We start from the raw sequence: 22,898 nt of genomic DNA on the forward strand, positions 1-22,898 counted from the left end.
CATCTAGGGACACGCAAGAACAGTCGTAGAGCATCATTATAAGCCACATTAAGTCTTTGCATGCTGTTTTTCCTGTAGCTGACCCACAGTTGAGCAGTATACAGCGGTGTACAATACGCTCTGAACAGTGAGATTTTTTACATCTGAAGTAACTCAGAAATAATTTCCACGTGAGATGTGTAGTATGACTAACTAGAACTAGAACACAAACCTTGCGTAAGTTTTAGCTGCTATAGCACACAAACATTTTACAGGGGGGGCAGGTCAGTGCCCCAGTCTTTGTCTATGGAGCTTTCTCAAAATAATAGCCCTGGTGATTCATCACTGTCTCACAATGCCTGGTAGAGAATGTATCATTTTGGTTTTTATACATAGGCCAATGCCACTGATTGATTGATTGATTGATTGATTGATTGATTGATTGATTGATTGATTGATTGATTGATTGATTGAACATTTTGAACAGATTGCAGAATGGGTATACAGTACGGCTCAATACACACAATTGTTAAGGGGATGCAGACCAGAGAAAGACTTTCGTCTTGTTTACATCAGGGTCCCCCATTTTCTTTTCTTTTTTGGTTGATCTTTTTCCCCCTCATTTTTCCCAATGTTAGTCGTTATGCCAATTCCCAATCCCCTTCCTGGTCGCTGCGCACTTACCCCCCACAGTTGGTCTGGGAGAGTGGAGGCTATCACGCGCTTCCTCCGACACACGTCTAGCCAATCAACCGCTTCTTTTCACCTGGCAGCGCGGACTCTCACTGAGAGGGTGTAACGTGTGGAAGGATCACACTACCCCCCTTAGATCCTATCCGCGCTGAGCAGGCGCCCCGACCGAACTGTAGGAGTCGCTGTTTACAACGACCCGGACCCACCCCGCCAGCTTTCCCACCCTCTAATACAGCCAATTGTATTAGTGTGAACGGCCAGCCAAGCTGGTGACAACGCCGGAGCTGTGAGCTGGATTCGAACAGGCGAATCCAGCGTCTCCGGCGTTTGGTGATGAACGCAATCTCCGCTACGCCACCTGACCGCCCTAGGGTCCCCCATTTTTTATCAAATTGAATTGATTGAATTGAATTGATTGAATTGATTGATTGATTGAAAATTGTATTAACAGATTGGAGAATGGGTACAATACCGTACAGCTCAATACACACAATTGTTAAGGGGATGCAGACCAGAGAAAGACTTTTGTCTTGTTTACATCAGGGTCCCCCATTATCAATTCATCATAACATATATGACATACATGACATACAGATAGACTACTAGACAAACCGACACACAGAAAAAGGTTACTAGGCAAAAGGGTGAACCAACCAGTTCACATATGCAGCCCAAATGATCAAATAATCCAAATAATCTGTCTACAGGAAGGCCGGGCGCTACCTGAGAAGGGGAAACAGAAATGAAAATTACTATGGATGAACACAGCACCATTAACTATAATATGAATACAAAATAATTTACCTATACCATTGATTGAATTGATTGATTGATTGATTGATTGATTGAAAACTTTATTAACAGATTGCAGAATGGGTACAATACAGTACAGCTCAATACACACAATTGTTAAGGGGATGCAGACCAGAGAAAGACTTTCATCTTGTTTACATCAGGGTCCCCCATTTTCAATTCATCAGGACATATATGACATACATGACATACAGATAGTCAGTACTGCTACATCTATACATTTATGACATACCAGATTTGCAAATACAGTACTGTTTGTGATACAGAAGGAGTCAGGAAAAGGGAGTATATACATTTGACGTAGAAACTGTACATTGGAGGAGGTTGGGTGGGGGGGGTTGGGTACACTGGGATATTGACAACCATACTGGGTAATCTACATTGGAGGTGGTTGGGGGGGGGGGGCACACTGTATAAACAAGCAAAACTGTACATTGAGGGGGGGGGGGAGACACTGTACAAACAAACAAAATTGTACATTGGACTATTGACAAAACCATACTAGGTAAATGACTGTACATTGGAGGGGGTTGGGTTAGGATATTTACAGGGGCCAGTGTTGAATTGCAGTCTCCCGTAGGTGTCCCGTGAGAGAGGTTTTGAAAGTGGGTAGTGATCCACATTCCTTTACAGCTTTGGGTAGGGCGTTCCACATTGATGTGGCATAATTGCGAAACGTGTTTAGTCCCTTATTTGAGCCGAATCTGGGTTTAACATGATTTGTGGAGCTCCCTCTGGTGTTGTGATCGTGGTATTCACTGACCTTTGGGAAGTATTTTGACATGTACATGGGTACCTTGGTCGTGTAGTGTATCTTGTAGACCAGGCCCATTGCAAGTTGCTGAACTCTGTCGTCTACTCTAAGCCATCCTAGGTTGTCAAAGTGGGCAGGGGTGAGGTGGGTTCTAGGAGTAAGGTCAAGCAGTAGTCTGACCAGTTTGTTTTGAGATGTTTGTAATTTTGTTTTTAGCGCCTTTGAGGTGCTTTGGTACCATGAGGTGCAAGCATAGTCGTAGTACCCCTGAATGAGTGCTCCTGCCAGAGTCTTCAGGGTATTCTTGTTTACCAGAGAGGAGATCCGGTACAAGAATCGAGTTTGTTGGTTGACTTTTTTTATTACATTGGATGCCATTTTGTCACAGGAGAGATTAGCCTCTAGGATGGAACCCAGGTAGGTAATTTCATCTTTCCTTGTGACAATATTGTCACCCACTGTAACTGAGAAGCCGTCGGTCTTGCTGAGTTTGTTATTTGAACCGAAGAGAATGGACTCTGTTTTGCCCATGTGTAATGATAGTTTGTTATCAGCTAACCATATGCAGATTCTGCCTAGTTCCGAGCTGAGGGTTTTTTCAACCTGTAATTTGTTCTTGTCAGAGACCAGCAGGGCTGAGTCGTCCGCAAACAGGAACAAGTTGCAGTCACAAGCTGACGACATGTCATTTGCATAAATTAGGAACAGTAGCGGTCCTAGTATGCTTCCTTGTGGAACACCACAGCTCACTGTGAGGGGGGGGGGGGGGGGGGTAGGGTACCGTTTACCTCCACCATCTGTTCCCTCCCCTCAAGGTAGGATTGCATCCAGCTCACTGATAGACTATCAAAACCAATTGCTTTTAGCTTGTCAATCAGAATGGAGTGATTGACCGTGTCAAAGGCCTTTTGTAGGTCCATGCCGCAGTATTTGCCTGCGTCCACCTCTTGTTTGATGTGGTCATTCAAATAGAGAAGGCATGTGTCAGTGGAGTGGGATGTTCTGAAGCCAGATTGGAATTCGTAGATTATCTTTTTTTCCGCTAGGTACTTTTCGACCTGTTCGTAGACTATTTTTTCCATGACTTTCGAGATGGAGGTGAGAATAGAAACAGGGCGGTAGTTGCCTGGGTCTAATTTGCTGCCCTTTTTGTGCAGAGAGGTCACCCTCGCAATTTTGAAGTCCTTGGGGACGTGTCCCTGTTTTATGGAGAGGTTTATTATGTGTGTGATGACCAACCTGATGTTTAACGTGGTATGACTGAATGTTACAATAAATGCAACAACAACAATAATGACCAACCTACCTGGCCAACCTACTGTGGTGTTATGTTAACGTAAGTGCAGTAACACGACACCTACCTGGTTCAACCTGTTTTGCCTTCACACAGTGTTCACATTCCAAATAAGATGCCATAAGCTCCCACATTAACACTATAACAAAAGAGACACATCAGCGTTCGCACCATCCAACTTCGTGTCCTGTAGTCAGAGGTGGTAAGTAATCATTAACTGATAACTGATCTGGCAGACGGTAGACTGTATATATATTATATCTATATATACCTTGTAAAAAACATATACATTGTATTGTATAGATCGTTGTGTATTGTTGTTTAAAAATCGACCATGTTGAGGAGCCAGGAAAAACAATGTTTGTTTGCCAGAGTGATTTTTTTTTTTTTTTTAAACTTTGACCAGTCAGCTGGTTCTTTTGAGCGTTTATCGCTTTTTCTGGTCAAGTATGACCGACAGGTTGAATAGGATATAGATCGGGGGAAAGAGAAGATACGGCGAGTCCGGGAGTCGAACTCGTGTACCCCAGATCCGTGACGATCCCGAGATAGCGCCGAGATACGCGGTGACCTACTGGAGCTCCCCTTGCCAGAGTGATTAAGCAACATTGTGGAGCAGAAGGTAAATATCAGCACTTTAGGACGTTTTATTTTCATTCTTTAAATCCTTTTTCAGGGAACATTGAGGAAACACATTTTGGTAACACTTTATAATAGCGCCGAGATACGCGGTGAGCTACTGGAGCTCCCCTTGCCAGAGTGATTAAGCAACATTGTGGAGCAGAAGGTAAATATCAGCACTTTACTTTAGGGCGTTTTATTTTCATTCTTTAAATCCTTTTTCAGGGAACATTGAGGAAACACATTTTTGTAACACTTTATAATAACACTCAGTTATAAGACATTATAAGGTATTTGTAGATAATGAACGAATCATGAACAAAGCCATTTGTATACATTCGTAAATTATTTTTAAATAATTTATAACTACATTTGTATAACATTTACAAATCATTTATACATGATTTATAACTCATTATCAACATTGATTGTACTTGATTTGTTCATTATATAATGTTATTTAATGTGTAGGAACACATTTGTAGATGCTTTGAAAAATATATGAAAAAAACGACTAAACCTCCATTTATTTGTTCATGTTCAACAAATGATTTGTTAGACATTCATAAAACATCTATAAATCATTTGCAGATGCTATTGCATGCGCTAATCTAAAGTGAAGACTATTCATCATTAAATTAACAAATGTCTAATACAGTTTGTTAATTATTTGTGGACTTTTTACTTGCCTGTTATGAACGATCTGGCTTTTATGAATACAGACACAAAGAAATTACCAGACTTGTCTTTTCATGTTTAAAACAAATGATTTGTTAGACATTCATAAAACATCTATAAAGCATTTGCAGATGCTATTGCGTGCCCTAATCTAAAGTGAAGACTATTCATCATTAAATGTCTAATTCCAAATCCCATTTTTGTGACATCAAACAGTGACAGAATATACTATAGATAAATGCAATTGTATTAACACAAACAAAGCAACAACCAATACACATTGTTTATAATAAAAAAGAAACAGTCTCTTTTGACACTCCATATAAAAAGAAAATGTCTCTTTCCAAGATGTCTCGCACCGACCGGTACTCTCTTAGATTCTCAAACTAAAAGCTTTGTAACATACCCCATACTTACATATAGAATTTTCACCCACCCACTCCTTTACTCTATTTCCTCTTCAGGAAAGGGAGTTTGATCATAGACACGCATGTCTTTATATAGAGCCGTTAGAGACTCTGATCTTAGCGCTTGTTGTGGGCAACGCTGGAACATGGAAGCCAGAAAAAAAGAGATCCTTGACTATCGAGGAGGAAGGAGCTGGCAACAGCGCAAGTAAACTACAGTATAAGTCCACAGCACTAAATTCACGTTGGCTGGCCAACTTACTTGTTCGACTTATTTTACCTTGCTAAATCTGCTAGCATCCTGCTGTACAAATGGTTTGTTCATGATTAGTTCATTATCCACTAATGCATTATAAACAGGGGTGCGGGCGGTCAGGTGGCATAGCGGAGATTGCGTTCGTCACCAACACCGGAGACGCTGGATTTGCCTGTTCGAATCCAGCTCACAGCTCCGGCGTTGTCACCAGCTTGGCTGGCCATTCACACTAATACAATTGGCTGTATTAGAGGGTGGGAAAGCTGGCGGGGTGGGTCCGGGTCGTTGTAAACAGCGACTCCTACAGTTCGGTCGGGGCGCCTGCTCAGCGCGGATAGGATCTAAGGGGGGTAGTGTGATCCTTCCACACATTACACCCTCTCAGTGAGAGTCCGCGCTGCCAGGTGAAAAGAAGCGGTTGATTGGCTAGACGTGTGTCGGAGGAAGCACGTGATAGCCTCCACTCTCCCAGACCGGACTGTGGGGGGTAAGGGCGCAGCGACCAGGAAGGGGATTGGGAATTGGATAACAATTCCCAATTGCATAACAATAGCTCAGGTCGCCAGGTGTGTTCAAATACGTTCTCAGATACATTCGCACAACTTGTGAATGAAATGTGTTATATTCCATTCCTAGAGGCAATTACATTTACATTTAGTCATTTAGCTGACGCTTTTATCCAAAGCGACTTACAAGTTCTGTACGACAGGTCATCAGGAAGGGTACAACTCTATCAGCTGAGTAACAATATTCATCACAATGTTGCGTGTTGCAGTGTAGGTTAGTTTATTAGGACAAGTGCATGACAGTAAGGTTAGTTAGGGTTAGATTTTTTTTATTATTTTTTATTTTTTATTATTATTTCAGATAATGGTTGAAGAAGTGCGTCTTTAGTCGACGGCGAAAGATTGGACGGGATTCGGCTGTCCTAACTGGGGTGGGTAGTTCATTCCACCATTGTGGGGCAAGGACTGAGAATAGGCGGCTTCTCTTTGATGACCCTCCGGGAGCTTGGATAGGAGTAGGTCTGAGGCGGCCAGAAGATGCAGAGCGTAGGGGTCTTGAGGGTGTGTAGTTAGAGACCATTGGTCCGGAGGTAGGCGGGAGCGGTTCCCTTTGCCGCACGGTATGCTAGGTCGAGGGCCTTGAAGCGGATACGTGCAGCAATGGGGAGCCAGTGCAGGTCCCTAAGAAGTGGGGTGACATGGGCCGACTTCGGTAGGTTTGAGATCAGGCGGGCCGCTGCGTTTTGAATGAGTTGAAGAGGCTTGGTGGCAGTGGCCGGGAGGCCAGCTAGCAGTGCGTTGCAGTAGTCGAGGCGGGAGATGACTGTTGATTGGACGAGGAGTTGGATGGCTTCTTTTGTCAGGAAGGGGTGGATCCTTCTGACGTTGCTCAGGAGGAATCTGCAGGTTCTGGTTGTCGCTGCGATGTGAGCAGAGAAGTTCAACTGGTCGTCGAGGACAACACCAAGGTTCTTGGCGGTCGGGGACACGGTCACAGCTGCATTCTCGACTGTGATGGAGAGGTCGGTCAGCAATTCTGTTTTGCTCAGGTTCAGTTTGAGGTGGTTGGTCGTCATCCAGGAGATGTCGGACAGACAGGCCGAGATCCGCTCAGAGACGTGGATATCTGAGGCATTGTCTTTAGTCTGTGCGCACACAAGGGAACATTTATGCGCATGCGCGGGAGTGAGTGCACGCGCCCGGGAGTGCGTGTGCACGTGGCGTCATTAAAACACAGTGCAACCAGCTTTGAAATCACCAACGCACCCCTGATTATAAATAATGTATAACTAATTTGTAAATGTTATACAAATATAGTTATAAATGATTTAATAATAAAAAAAAATTTGATCCACTTTTTCTCCCATTTTTCTATATTTTCTCCCATCCCAATTTCGTATCATCCAATTCAACCCTCCCCTGTCACGAACGCTGTTTCTTGCCTCCCACAAGCCGGCTGCAATGTGGACTAAGTCATACATAGCACAAGTCCCCTCCGGTACTTGAGGTTCAAGTTCAAGTTTCTTTAATATTTGTCATACAGAAGTACAGAATACTTTTATACAAAATGCTTCTTACTGTTACGCTCCAGAGACTGTGCAAGACAAGATAAGTATGAAATAAAATAACATAGTAAAATTAGAAGTAAAAAAATGAGGTCACAGTGTTCAGTTTAGACATATGTACAATGTTCGATGCAGAATAGACGTAGTTACCATACAATATACAATACTGTGCAGTGTACTAATATACAATACTATATAGTGCAAGGCAGAAATGGGACGAGGTGCAATTTAGGTACAATTCACAGTAGGTGTACGAGTTGTAGTGCAAATCCTTTATCAATAAATATAAAGTGTAAAGTGTGTTTGTGTGATCTAAAGTGTGGAGAGTGGGTGCTGCAGTGTGTTGTTTGTTTGAGTGAGTGTGTGCGTGTGGGTGTGTGTGCTGTGTGCATTTGATGGTTGTTGCATAGTGTTTATTGTTCGTTTAGCAGCCTGATGGCCTGGGGATAGAAGCTTCTTCTGAGTATTTCTGTGCTCGCCTTAAGACTCTGGTATCGCTTGCCTGACCGCAGCAGTTCAAAGAGGCAGTTGTTCGGGTGGCTCGAGTCCTTAATAATTCTCTTAGCCTTCCCCTTGCACCGCTTGTTGTAAATGTTCTGGAGGGTGGGAAGCCCCCCTCCAATTGTGCGTTCGGCTGAACGTGTCACTCTTTGTAGTCTGCTACGGTCTTGTGCAGTGCTATTCCCAAACCAGGAGGTGATGTTGCCGGTCAGGATGCTCTCTATTGTACATGAGTAGAAGTTCCTAAGGATCTTCTGGCTGACTTGGAACTTCCTTAGGCGCCTGAGGAAGTAGAGGCGTTGTCGTGCCTTCTTCACAACACTGTCAATGTGTGTGGTCCATGTCAAGTCCTCGGATATGTGGGCTCCGAGGTACTTGAAACTGTTCACTCTCTCAACCGGTGCCCCGTCGATGCTGAGGGGGCTGTAGTCCTTGACCCCCGACCTCCTGAAGTCCACAATCATCTCTTTTGTTTTGCTGACGTTCAGGGAGAGGCAGTTCTCCTGACACCACTGTGACAGGTTCTCTACCTCTTCCAGGTAGGCCCTTTCGTCGTTGGCAGAGATCAGGCCCACCACTACTGTGTCATCAGCAAATTTGATGATGGTGTTGTTGTTCCGCTGTGCTACGCAGTCATGTGTGTACAGGGAGTAGAGGAGGGGGCTCAGAACACAGCCCTGGGGGGCCCCTATGTTGAGCGTGATGGATGAGGAGGTGCAGTTGCCGGCTCTTACCACCTGGGGTCTGCCCGTCAGGAAGTCCAAGACCCACTGGCAGAGGTCATAGTTCAAGCCCAGGTCCCTGAGCTTGGCTATGAGTTTGGAGGGGACTATGGTATTGAATGCTGAGCTGTAGTCGATGAACAGCATTCTCACATAGTTCCCCTGCCTCTTGTAACAGCAGTCGCATCTTTTCACCTGCGCAGCTCGATCTCTCAGTGGCGAGGACTCAACGCGTGGGAGGCTCACGCTGCCCCAGACACTTCCTGATTCTGCTGCGCAGGCGCACCAACCGACCTGTAGGAGTCGCTGTCCACAACGCCCGATCCCCACCCATCAGTTTCCCACCCCCTAATACGGCCAATGTGTATTGTACAGACGACCAGCTAAACTGAAGGCAAATGTGGAGCGCTGGGCTCGAACAGGCGAGCCCAGCGTCTCCAGATTTAGTGGCGAGCGCCTTGCCCACTACGCCACGTAGCCGCCCATATGATTTAATAATAATTTACGGTTAGTTCATTATCTACAAATACCTTATACATGTGTTATTGTGAGTGTTACTGAGTGTTATTATAAAGTGTTACCCACACTTATGTCCAGCCAAAACCTGGAGAGAGTAGCTACAAAGGAGAGAGGACGACCGCCGTTGGCTGTTAAGCACCTTGTTCAGAGGCACTTCTATCACTGAGGGAGGGGAGTTTTTTGGTCTCTTCCCCATCTGTCTCTAGATTCGCTGGCATGGCTCTACTGGAAGATCTTCTCTTTCACTCCACCAGTTCAGTCACCCTGCTGGTGGCTGTTCTGTTCCTGCTTGTCCTCTACCTCCTCTCCTCCAACTCCAACTCCCAGGAAAAGAGGAAGGAGCCTCCAGGACCCAGGCCACTGCCCCTGCTTGGTAACTTACTGCAGCTGGATCTCAAGAGACCCTACAACACCCTCTGTGATGTGAGATATACATGTACATCTGTTTGTGCTCTCACTGTGCAAGGGATGTTCGATATATATATATTTTTTACAGATATCCGATATTGTCCAACTTAATTTCCGATACCGATATCAACCGATACCGATATATGAAAAAAAAAAACTGAATAATTTCAGGTAATTAACATTACATATCTCTTGTCGTGGAATTAACACAACATTATGCATACTTTTGACAATAAATAAAATCAGAATTTGTTGTTACTTGCTTGCCTGGGTAAATAAAGGTTAAATAAATGTAAAAAAAAATTGTTTTGAAAACCGATACAGATCATTTCCGATATCACATTTTAATGCCAATATCGGCCGATAATATCGGACATCCGCAGCAATGATGTGATCACTTTAGGAGATCAGTAGATCAGTATGGGTCTTTGTAAAATGGTTGTGACATGTATTGACGTACACAAACCCCCCCATCAGTTATTTTCATGGAAGGAAATAGTGAAAGTATATAATGTTGGACCGCAATTATTTAGCACATTATTTTGTAATGTCCCCTCTCTTTTATCTCTAGCTCTCAAAGAAATATGGGTCCGTGTTTACTGTCCATTTTGGACTCAAGAAAGTGGTTGTCCTTGCGGGATATAAGTCAGTCAAGCAGGCTCTGGTCAACCATGCAGATGTGTTTGGAGACAGAGACATCACTCCTGTATTCTACGACTTCAACCAAGGGCATGGTAAGGAAAAAGACATTATGTGTAGTTGACTCTTCATATGAATCTTATTTGTCAGGTTGCAATTGGTCGACAACTTCTTTCGTTATAGGTATCATATTCTCCAACGGAGACTCGTGGAAAGAGATGAGGCGTTTTGCCCTGATTAAGCTCAAAGACTTTGGGATGGGGAAGAAAATAATTGAGGCGAAAATCATTGAGGAGTGTCGCTATCTGACTGAAGTATTTGAAAAACATGAAGGTAATGAAATCATCTCTACTCCAGTGCTAAACCTGACAAAACAATCACCCAGATAGATAGCTGAGTATTTGGATCTAACTGTACGGATTTATCATATATTTGTTACAGGTAAATCATTCGATACAAACCAGCCAGTGAGTTATGCAGCTTCCAATATCATTTCTGCCATAGTGTATGGAAGCAGATTTGACTACAGTGACCCAGTGTTCCAGAAAATGGTGGACAGAGATAATGAAATCATACGTCTCACAGGATCTGCTGCCATCCAGGTAAAATATAGGCGTTTCCAAAGGTATCCAATGTAATAAAAAAAGTCAACCAACGAACAAGATTCTTGTACCGGATCTCCTCTCTAGTCTGGTAAACAAAAATACCCTGAAGACTGGAGCACTAATTCAAGGGTACTACGACTATGCTTGCACCTCATGGTACCATGTACTGATTGATTGAAAACTTTATTAACAGATTGCAGAATGGGTACAGTACAGTACAGCTCAATACATACAATTGTTAAGGGGATGCAGACCAGAGAAAGACTTTCGTCTTGTTTACATCAGGGTCCCCCATTTTCAATTCATCATAACATAAAAAAAGAGAAAAAAAGAAAACAGTTGGGCAATGTTATGTTGGAATGTCATTTGAAGTTGTGATTGATAAACAAGATGCAAGCATATCATTATTTGCAAACAGCTAAAGGAAAGGAGATGTTACAGGCATATGTTTATAGCCTGTGTTAGAGGGACACCTAGTGGTGCTTGACCGGATGTGATGTGTGGACATGCGCAGGGCTGTAACCGCAGTTTAATAAAAGATATACTGAAACAACTACTGCTTAACCTCACTCCTAGAACCCACCTCACCCCTGCCCATTTTGACAACCTAGGATGGCTTAGAGTAGACGACAGAGTACAGCAACTTGCAATGGGCCTGGTCTACAAGATACACTACACCACTAAGGTACCCATGTACATGTCGAAATACTTCCCAAAGGTCAGTGAATACCACAACCACAACACCCGAGGGAGTTCCACAAATCATGTCCAACCCAGATTCGGCTCAAACAAGGGACTAAACACATTCCGCAATTATGCCACATAAATGTGGAACGCCCTACCCACAGCCGTAAAAAATTTGAATCCCTACCCACCTTCAAAACCGCCCTCAAAGAGCACCTACGGGAGGCTGCAATTCGAAACTGGCCCCCGTAAATGTCTGAACCCTCCTAATGTACAGTTCCCTCCCCCTCGTATGTATATATTTACTGTCAGGATCTGTTTAACAGTACTGTATATTTGTATATCTTGTATCTGTATGTCATGTATGTCATGATTAGATTAGATGATTAGATTAGATTATATATTATATCTGTATGTTGTGTATGTCATAAATCAGTATGAATTGAAAATGGGGGACCCTGATGTAAACAAGACGAAAGTCTTTCTCTGGTCTGCATCCCCTTAACAATTGTGTGTATTGAGCTATACTGTACTGTACCCATTCTGCAATCTGTTAATTAAAGTTTTCAATCAATCAATCAATCAATCAATCAATCAATCAGCTCTTTGAGTGAGTGCCCTAAATAGGCAATACATTATCTGCCTGATATTTGCACCCTTCATTTCACACTTGGCATTACACATCAAAGGCTTGTTAATCTAATTGTATTGCTATTCCAAATAAAGCACCCACGCCATTATTTTGGGGCTCAATGATTACCAACCAAAGAAAATTACCGAAATATTATTTCATTGTGTGTGCACAGATTTGATTAAATCATGTGCCTCATCTATTTTTATTTACGCTGTATGCAAATTAAAATATGCTTTGCATTGAACTACTGTATATTGTAGGTGTACAATGCATTTCCTTGGCTGGGCCCTTGGCTGAAAAGCTGGAGGAAGCTGATGGAGACTTTTTACGAGAACAGGGAGGAGATAAAGGGATTAATAAAAGGTTTGAAAGATACTCTGGACCCTGAGCGGTGCAGAGGCATTGTTGATTCATTCCTGACCCGGAAGCAAAGTCTGGAGGTGAGGTTACTTCCTAGATATGTTTTCATTTGACCATATTGTGCTTCCTTGTACTCATCAACCATCATTTACAATCATTCCATCTGTGTCTTGGTGCCAAGTAGGAGTCTGGAAACATGGATTCCTACTACCATGACAACAACCTGCTCTACAGTGTGTACAACCTGTTTGGAGCTGGCACTGATACCACAGCAAATACTCTGAAATGGGCTCTACTGTTCATGGCCAAGTACCCTCATATTCAAGGTTCCAAAACACAGCAACCTTACAGTATTCATAGGCCTTGTTGTACTGAGCTTTCCTGTGATAATGTTCTTAATTAAGCAGTGTGATACATACACACATATATATATATATATATATATATATATATATATATATATATATATATATATATATATATATATATATATATATATATATATATATATTAGTGCTGTCAGGCGATTAAAATGTTTAATCTAATTAATTACAGGTTTTGTAATTAATTAATCTAATTAATCGCATTTTAATCGCATATTTATATTTCATATTCATATAAATATTTAAAATTCAAGGACATTACATTATTGTAGCAGGTGACTGATCAATTAAATACACCAAGAAGAATGCTTTAGAAATCAATTTTATTAAATAAATAAAATAAATAAAATGAAAACATACCTCTCAATAAGGTAACATTTGTTGCTGATACAGCTAACAGTTTACACTAAGCTACAGTATCCTCAAATCAGGGTCTACTGCAGGGTCTACTGCAGGATCTAGTGCAGGGTCTACTACAGGGTCTACTGTATGCATGACATCTATTCCTCAGCTTGTTTACATTGTCTGAGTGTAAGGCTGCCCTCTTCTTTTGGACTATGTGACCTGCAAGTGAAGAATGCTTTAGAAATCAATTCTATTAAATTGAATAAATAAATAAATAAAATGAATGAAAACATACCTCTCAATAAGGTAACATTTGTTGCCGATACAGCCAATAACAGTTTACACTAAGCTACAGTATCCTCAAAAATCAGGGTCTAGTGCAGGGTTTACTACAGGGTCTACTGTATGCATGACATCTATTCCTTGAGCCAATTGCTAAGACAAACAAGCTTCAGCTTGTTTACATTGTCTGTGTGTAAGGCTGCCCTCTTCTTTTGGACTATGTGACCTGCAAGTGAAGAATGCTTTAGAAATCAATTTTATTAAATTGAATAAAATAAAATGAATGAAAACATACCTCTCAATAAGGTAACATTTGTTGCTGATACAGCCAATAACAGTTTACACTAAGCTACAGTATCCTCAAAAATCAAAACAGCCCACAGCAAGCTAGTGTCTGGGGGCATGACTACAGGGTCTAGTACAGTGTCTACTACAGTGTCTGGGGGCATGACTACAGGGTCTAGTACAGTGTCTACTACAGTGTCTGGGGGCATGACTACAGGGTCTAGTACAGTGTCTACTACAGTGTCTGGGGGCATGACTACAGTGTCGGGGGTCTTTATCCATGGAATAATCAAAGTATACAAAGCATAATCCGTGCCTGGGAAGGCGGGCTGTCGTCGGCAGAATAATCCGGTATACAGGTCCACTCGCTCGTCGGCTCTGGGGCTCCTCGGGTGCAGCTTCACGTGGGGTCAACCACCCTGGATAAGCAGCCAGTTCTCTGCCCGAAACGATGGGGTACTGACTACGGTAGTATTCTCACCGCACGAAGCACTATATATTAACAGACTATTATTAGCTTAATAGACTACGTCCAACTCGACGATATAGTGCCAAATATGACTATTCAAATATTAATATACTGACTACAGGGTCTAGTACAGTGTCTACTACAGTGTCTGGGGGCATGACTACAGGGTCTACTACAGTGTCTGGGGGCATGACTACAGGGTCTAGTACAGTGTCTGGGGGCATGACTACAGGGTCTAGTACAGTGTCTGGGGGCATGACTACAGGGTCTAGGGGCATGACTACAGGGTCTAGTACAGTGTCTACTACAGTGTCTGGGGGCATGACTACAGGGTCTAGTACAGTGTCTACTACAGTGTCTGGGGGCATGACTACAGGGTCTAGTACAGTGTCTACTACAGTGTCTGGGGGCATGACTACAGGGTCTAGTACAGTGTCTACTACAGTGTCTGGGGGCATGACTACAGGGTCTAGTACAGTGTCTGGGGGCATGACTACAGGGTCTACTACAGTGTCTGGGGGCATGACTACAGGGTCTAGTACAGTGTCTGGGGGCATGACTACAGGGTCTAGTACAGTGTCTGGGGGCATGACTACAGGGTCTAGTACAGTGTCTGGGGGCATGACTACAGGGTCTAGTACAGTGTCTGGGGGCATGACTACAGGGTCTAGTACAGTGTCGGGGCATGACTACAGGGTCTACTACAGTGTCTGGGGGCATGACTACAGTGTCTACTACAGTGTCTGGGGGCATGACTACAGTGTCTACTACAGTGTCTGGGGGCATGACTACAGTGTCTACTACAGTGTCTGGGGGCATGACTACAGGGTCTAGTACAGTGTCTGGGGGCATGGTCTACTACAGTGTCTGGGGGCATGACTACAGGGTCTGGGGGCATGACTACAGGGTCTAGTACAGTGTCTGGGGGCATGGTCTACTACAGTGTCTGGGGGCATGACTACAGGGTCTACTACAGTGTCTGGGGGCATGACTACAGGGTCTAGTACAGTGTCTGGGGGCATGGTCTACTACAGTGTCTGGGGGCATGACTACAGGGTCTGGGGGCATGACTACAGGGTCTAGTACAGTGTCTGGGGGCATGACTACAGGGTCTAGTACAGTGTCTGGGGGCATGGTCTACTACAGTGTCTGGGGGCATGACTACAGGGTCTACTACAGTGTCTGGGGGCATGACTACAGGGTCTACTACAGTGTCTGGGGGCATGACTACAGGGTCTACTACAGTTTCTGGGGGCATGACTACAGGGTCTACTACAGGGTCTGGGGCATGACTGCAGGGTCTAGTGCAGGGTCTAGTGCAGGGTCTACTGTATGCATGACAAATCTATTCCTTGAGCCAATTGCTAAGACAAACAAGCTTGTTTACATTGTCTGAGAGTAAGGCTGCCCTCTTCTTTTGGACTATGTGACCTGCAAGTGAAAATAGCCTCTCACATGGCACAGAGGTAGCAGGAGTAGCCAGATATTTGCGAGCAAGAGGAGACAGCTGTCCATAGGCTTTTGCGTGAGCTGCCCACCACTCCAGTGGACAGTCATTCATTCCGATGCTGGGCTCAGCTTTGTAGAGGTCTAATTGTCCTGACAGTACCCTGACTTCATCTGAATCAGAGTCTGAAGACAGCAGGAGGAGGGTCCTCTTCGCTGGTGGCTCGTCCTCTGTGGCTTGTGGAGCAGCTTTGTCTGCTTCTGGTCCTGGCAGCATCTCTTTAAGCCAGGTCCACACCTAATAAGAGGGACAATTAATTAGTTGCATAGGACTTTTCATGACAGCCTAAGGACTTAACACTGGTCTTCTCATTCACACACACACCTCATCCCTCTCGTCCTTTGGTACGCTCTTCAAGTCCTTGAATCGCGGGTCGAGGGCTGTAGCCAGCTTCAGCCATCTGTTGTTGAGGGTCGCTTTGCGTGCGTCCAGGTCCTTCGTGAAGCTGGCCTTGAACTTTACCATGTAGCCCGGATCCTCCTCGTTGAGGTCCATGATGCGGTTTAGGTGGCAGAGTGCGGGGAGCACCACAGAGCATGAGACGTAGGTTTCCCCTCCAAGGAGCTCAGTCACATACCTGCAGTGAAACAAGAGAGCGAGAGAGAAAGAGGTGAAGGTGTGTGTATGAGAGGGAGATAGGTGTGTGTATGGGGGAGAGAGGGGGGGTGAGGTGTGTGTATGGGAGAGAGATAGGTGTGTGTATGGGGGAGAGAGGGGGGGGGGTGAGGTGTGTGTATGGGAGAGAGAGGGGTGAGGTGTGTGTATGGGGGAGAGAGGGGGGGGGGTGAGGTGTGTGTATGGGAGAGAGATATGTGTGTGTATGGGGGAGAGAGGGGGGGGTGAGGTGTGTGTATGGGAGAGATAGGTGTGTGTATGGGGGAGAGAGGGGGGGGGTGAGGTGTGTGTATGGGAGAGAGATAGGTGTGTGTATGGGGGAGAGAGGGGGGGTGAGGTGTGTGTATGGGAGAGATAGGTGTGTGTATGGGGGAGAGAGGGGGGGGTGAGGTGTGTGTATGGGAGAGAGATAGGTGTGTGTATGGGGGAGATTGGGGGGTGAGGTGTGTGTATGGGAGAGAGAGAGTGGGGTGTGAGGTGTGTGTATGGGGGAGAGAGAGAGAGGAGAGGGGTGTATGGGGGGAGAGAGAGAGGGAGAGACACTTACCTGCAGGGCTCAAGTACAAGCTCCAGCTTCTTCAGTTTGTCACACTCTGTGGGGGTCAGCATGGACAGCTTGTGGTTCTGTTGGGCCAAAGTGGCAGTCACAGCCTCCTGGTTCCTCAGGTACCGTGAGATCATGGCCAGTGTCGAATTCCACCTTCCAATTCAATAAAATAACTATTAGTCCCACTGGGGGTTGTTAATGCAGCATGATGCAATTGTACAGAATACAAAGAAATAAACACACACACACACTAAATTTACCCTAAGCATACAACAGGTAGTTAAACAGTCTCACCTTGTGGATACATCTTGTATCATGGGCTCTTTTGCTTGTCCGAGGGCAGTCTGCTGCTGCTGCAGTTCTTCTGTACTGGCAGGGCTGTGCTTGAAGTGGCCTACAATCTTGCGGCACTTTGCCAGGGTGGTGTCAAGGCTTCTGTCCTCAAGGGAGACTGTGATGGTTCTTTGCAGCACGTGTGCAGCACATGGCATGTGCTGGAACGGCATATAGCGCGCTGCTGCTATCATATTACGGGCGGAATCAGTCCCAATAGATGTGACTTTATCTTTTATATTCCACTCCTCTATTACGGTGTTGAACTGTTCAGCACACGCATCGGCGAAATGGCGGCCCACAGTTTTGGTCACCGTTAATGCAAATGATTGCAGTTTCCACTCAGTATCGATCAAGTGCACTGTGACACCCAAATAATTATGATTGCCCACCGACGTCCAGTGATCACCCGTTAGGGCCATTGGGCCAGCCCGTGCCAACACTTCTTCCCTCGCCTCCCTCTCTGTGTCATACATGTTGTGGATCCTTTTCATCACTGTAGCTCTCGAGGGTAGCTTGTAATTTGGGTCAGACGACGCTATTCGAAATGACTCCGCTAAACCCTTATCTTCCACTATAGCTATTGGCCTACAATATTTTGCTATCCACTTCGCGACGCTGTTGGTTAGTTTGTCTGTGGTGGATTTACTCAACCGTTTGCCTAACGGTAATTCTCCAAGAGTGGTTTGACGAAGCGTGCGAGTTGCTCTGGAGCTAACGTTAGCTACACTGGAGCTGCTCGAACAACTTGCCTGGACATGTTTAGCGTTCATGTGATACGTTAGACTAGAGCAGCTTCGGTGATACGCAAATTCTTTTTGACATAAGCTACATATTACAATGGTCTTGTTTACTGTCCCATCTATATTCTTTTTGAAATTGAACTTGCCGTTCATAGGTCCCAGGAGTATCGCCTCGGGTGATGCTGACATCTTGTTCCAGCTGAGCTAATTCCTTTGTGTGTTTGTTTTGTTTGATAGACGACGCATGTGTGAAGTGACGATCAAGTAGGCTACGGGTCATTCAATGGGCCAAGTTTAATACGCCCAACTCAAGCGTGGATTTCAAAATAAAAGCGCACCGATTTGCCACTTGTCTAAAGTAAATATAGGTCGGCTGTAATTAATTTTGCGTCAATTTTCATAACGCGATAATTTGCTGTGTAATTAATTAATCTAATTAACGCGATAAACTGACAGCCCTAATATATATATATATATAGTTATTTAATAATAAATGCTTTGATCCCAATTTTCCTCGTCTCTCCAGACCAGGTTCAGGAGGAGCTCAACAGGGTGATAGGAAGTCGTCAGGTCCTGGTAGAAGACCGGAAGAACCTGCCCTACACTGATGCTGTCATCCATGAGACCCAGAGACTGGCCAACATTGTCCCCATGTCTATCCCTCACACCACCACTCAAGACATCACTTTCCAAGGATACTTCATCAAGAAGGTCAGTTGCATCTGTCAAAATATAGAACCAACCGCATTTTAAATGGGAAAGATACAGCCAAACTACAGTACACGTGCGTGCACACTTCCTTGTTTACGTCAGGAAACACTGCTTTCCATAGTCCAATGCGTGCGTTGATTTCTTTGGCTGCCTCTTTGTTAGTGCAACCAGGAGATGGATAAGCCAGGTTTATCATCATACTGGTATGGCCCTTTACCAGGAGATAGATAAGTCAAGTTTATCATCATACTGGTAGGGCCCTGTAACAGGAGATGGATAAGCCAAGTTTATCACCATACTGGTATGGTATGGCCCTGTAACAGGTAACAGGAGATGGATAAACCAGGTTTATCATCATACTGGTATGGCCCTTTACCAGGAGATAGATAAGCCAGGTTTATCATCATACTGGTATGGCCCTTTACCAGGAAATAGATAAGCCAAGTTTATCATCATACTGGTATGGCCCTTTACCAGGAGATAGATAAGCCACGTTTATCATCATACTGGTATGGCCCTGTAACAGGAAATAGATAAGCCAAGTTTATCATCATACTGGTATGGCCCTGTAACAGGAGATGGATAAGCCAGGTTTATCATCATACTGGTATGGCCCTGTAACAGGAGATGGATAAGCCAGGTTTATCATCATCATACTGGTATAGCCCTGTAACAGGAGATGGATAAGCCAGGTTTATCATCATACTGGTGTGGCCCTGTAACTCATTACTGGTATACCCTGTATGATCAACCTGTTGTCTGTGGGTTACAGGGGACTGCTGTGCTTCCTCTACTTACCTCTGTCCTCTATGATGAAAGTGAATGGGAGAGTCCCCACACCTTTAACCCCGCCCACTTCCTGGATATTGAAGGGAAATATATCAAGAGAGATGCCTTCATGCCCTTTTCCGCAGGTATATCAAATGTGTTGATGTATATACGTGTTGAACGTTTTCCAGTATAGCTTTTTAATTATGCCTACCAGTCCTGTTATGGCAATTCTTAATGACCCTTTAAATTATAATTCCATTTTATTTCTACCATGACTCTTTCAGGTCGCAGGGTGTGTCTGGGGGAGAGTCTGGCCAGGATGGAGCTCTTCCTCTTCTTCACCTCCCTCCTGCAGGGCTTTCGGTTCACTCCTCCACCTGGAGTACGGGAGGAGGAGCTGGATCTGACACCAGCTGTGGGCTTCATCCTCAACCCCTCACCTCATCAGCTGTGTGCCGTCAGCAGATTATGAGGAAAGGGACCGGATCCATAGAGATAAATAGAGTTACTATACTTATATACCGCCACCAAGAGGCTCTTTCCCAATCACCTTTTCCACCAGCAATGCGGAACATTCAGTGTTCCCACCACCACTGAATCTCAAATGAGGGAGAAGTATATCATTGGTCCAGCCGAAACCAGTCCAATCTTTCGCCGCTGAAATTTTAAAAATTAAATTAAAAAAATCTAACCTTAACTAACCTTACTGTCATGCACTTGTCCTAATAAACGAACCTACACTGTAGCACTCAACACTTTGATGAACATTGTTACTCAGCTGATAGAGTTGTGCCCTTCCTGATTACTTGTCGTGCAGAACTTGTAAGTCGCTTTGGATAAAAGCGTTTCAGCTAAATGACTAAATGTAAATGTCTTCTGGGTTTCAGAATGTGCCTCAATAGCACAGGAGCAGTGGGAACACTCGCTGTATTGTAGGGAGTGCTCACTCTATGCATCTCTATCACTGGAACCACTGATCATTTCTATTCACTAGGGGGCAGTTTAGGAAAGGATAACAGCCCTCTTCTTGGGGGTGGGGGTAGCATAAAAATGTAAAACTGTCTGACGTACTGGTGAGCAACACCAAGGAACTGTGCCGTCACCCTTCCTCTTCACCCTCTATACCTCAGACTTCTGCCACAACTCAAGCGGGTGCCACCTGCAGAAGTTCTCTGACGACTCCTCCATCGTAAGCTGCTACCATCACCGACGACGATGAGGAGGAGTATTAGAGCCCTGGTGGAGAGCTTTGTGGGGTGGAGCGACAGCAACCACCTCTAACTCAACACCAGTAAAACCAAGGAGCTGGTGGTGGACTTCGGGAGGGGCAAGAAGAGGCCCCCCCACAGATTCCCATCACCCCCGTATTTCACTGTACCTGTATGCCGTGACAAATAAAACTCTTGTATCTTGTAAAACTCTTGTATCTTGATGTGGTGGAGTCATAGTTCCTTGGGGTACACCTCACCTGAACAATAAACTGGACCGTTGCAAATCACTGTGTGTATTGTTTTGCAAAAAGTGTGAGGCTGACTTTGTGCTTATAGGGGTGCAAATCTGGGCCTATGTTTTGCTCCTTGAGTGTAAGGTTTTGATAATTGTGTAATACTTTTGATTTGAGTGTTTATGCAATCGAAGAAAACTGTAAAGACGAGATTAACTATTTCTTTTGTACATAGGCTGTGCATAATGTTTGTTTGTTTATTTGCTTATGTGTATGATTCTTAACTGTTTTTATTTAGTTATTGGTGTATATGTGTGTATGTATATGTATATATATGTATAATGTATGTATGTATGTATGTAATATGTGTATATATGTATATTTGTACTCTCGTTGGGGCCTCTTGGACCATATCAATGTTTTATCTGGCTAAATAAAGGTTAAATAAATAAATAAGAAACTGATGATTTGGTCCTGTTAACTTTGAATTTTCTATGGGGACTGCCCAGATCCCTCTCCTGGACCTGGACATCACTTAAAAAAACTCGAATCTAGTTCTTCAGTATTCGTCTCTAATTACTCTAAAATTGCGTATTTCTGTGTGTAAAAAAAAATATAAAAAAAGGGGGGGGGGCCTCCACCCCCCCGGGCTGAAGCCCCCAATGTTTTCTAACCCTAAAAACGCCCCTGATCCATACGGTAACGTTATGATACATACATTTTTTGTTTTGTGCATTTCATTTAGACATGATATTTTATGTGAAGTAATAGCCTGTGGTCTGTCCCAAATAGTGTTGTCTAAACGCACGTTACCCAACAGATATCCTAGTTCAGTGGTCGGCAATAGGCGGCCCGCAGGCCGAAATAGGTCCGCCATCAATAATATCTGCCCGTCAGATTATTTTGAGAATATGATGTGATTTAAAGAAGATTCGCTTTATTGTATCGGAATCGGGAGACTTAGGTAAAGTTAAAAGATATTCACAGATTCAAATTTCCGCGGTCAATAATTTGCGAAATGTTTTTAAGGAGTAGAACGCTTTTTGACATCCACTTTTTACCAGCAAGCAGGCAAGCTTCAATCACCCCTCCCTTTCCTTGGCATCCGTAACAGTTTCCTCCCTTTTATTTCCATATGGTTGTTGCATTCAAACTTAATCGGACTACACATTGTTTGTTGCAAAAAAACAGATGAATAAACTAAACACAAATATATCAAACAAAGTACTTACCCTGTTGTGTCGATTCCCAACTCTGCGAAAGTGCTACATCTTCCTCCCCTTTCCCCTATAACACACATTAATTAATGGTCCAATCCGGTATACTTTTGACCATATCCAAGTGGGGTGCATTGATACACATTCTGGAAGCATTTGATCTGTAAATGGAAAATACTATTCTGAAACATTCATAACCCACTGTAAATCGTAATATAGACCTATTTTACTAGCGTTTACAAACATTACCAGTATATGCAAGCATTTTTACCACATGAAACAGTATGTCATAATCAATTGACAATTGAATTCTGGAATGGGACCATATGGCAGCCATCTTACCTGGGCCCAGTTCTAAACGTAACTAATTGGAACCAATGGTGAATGAGGCTTATGTTGTCTTTATAATACTTGCATTTTTCTTCCAGTAAGACTATGTTTTTTTTCTTTTTTTTAAATTAAGTAATGAGTGTAAGACAAGACAACTGTCTAGAATGAACCAAACATTTTTAATGCTGGTACAATTTTGATAAAAGCTCAAAGAAACCAAATCATATAATCTCATTAAAACCTTTATAATTGTGCATTTATATTGTAGACAATAACTG

At 43.8% G+C, this 22,898-nt stretch overlaps 1 protein-coding gene across 1 annotated transcript; it reads left to right on the forward strand.

The window, feature by feature from the left end:
* The first annotated feature begins 3,653 nt into the window (after positions 1-3,653).
* LOC311242167 (cytochrome P450 2K1-like) lies at positions 3,654-21,531 on the forward strand. The gene is made up of 11 exons (XM_084331116.1): positions 3,654-3,735; positions 3,982-4,155; positions 9,515-9,731; positions 10,288-10,450; positions 10,539-10,688; positions 10,797-10,957; positions 12,539-12,718; positions 12,823-12,964; positions 18,674-18,858; positions 19,631-19,772; positions 19,914-21,531. Exons 3-11 carry the CDS (start codon positions 9,525-9,527, stop codon positions 20,099-20,101), a joined length of 1,518 nt encoding a protein of 505 aa, XP_084187242.1. The 5' UTR covers positions 3,654-3,735; positions 3,982-4,155; positions 9,515-9,524; the 3' UTR covers positions 20,102-21,531.
* The last annotated feature ends 1,367 nt before the right edge of the window (positions 21,532-22,898 follow it).

Source organism: Notolepis coatsorum, assembly GCF_963971535.1.
Source record: "Notolepis coatsorum genome assembly, chromosome: 1".
Classification (NCBI taxonomy): domain Eukaryota; kingdom Metazoa; phylum Chordata; class Actinopteri; order Aulopiformes; family Paralepididae; genus Notolepis; species Notolepis coatsorum.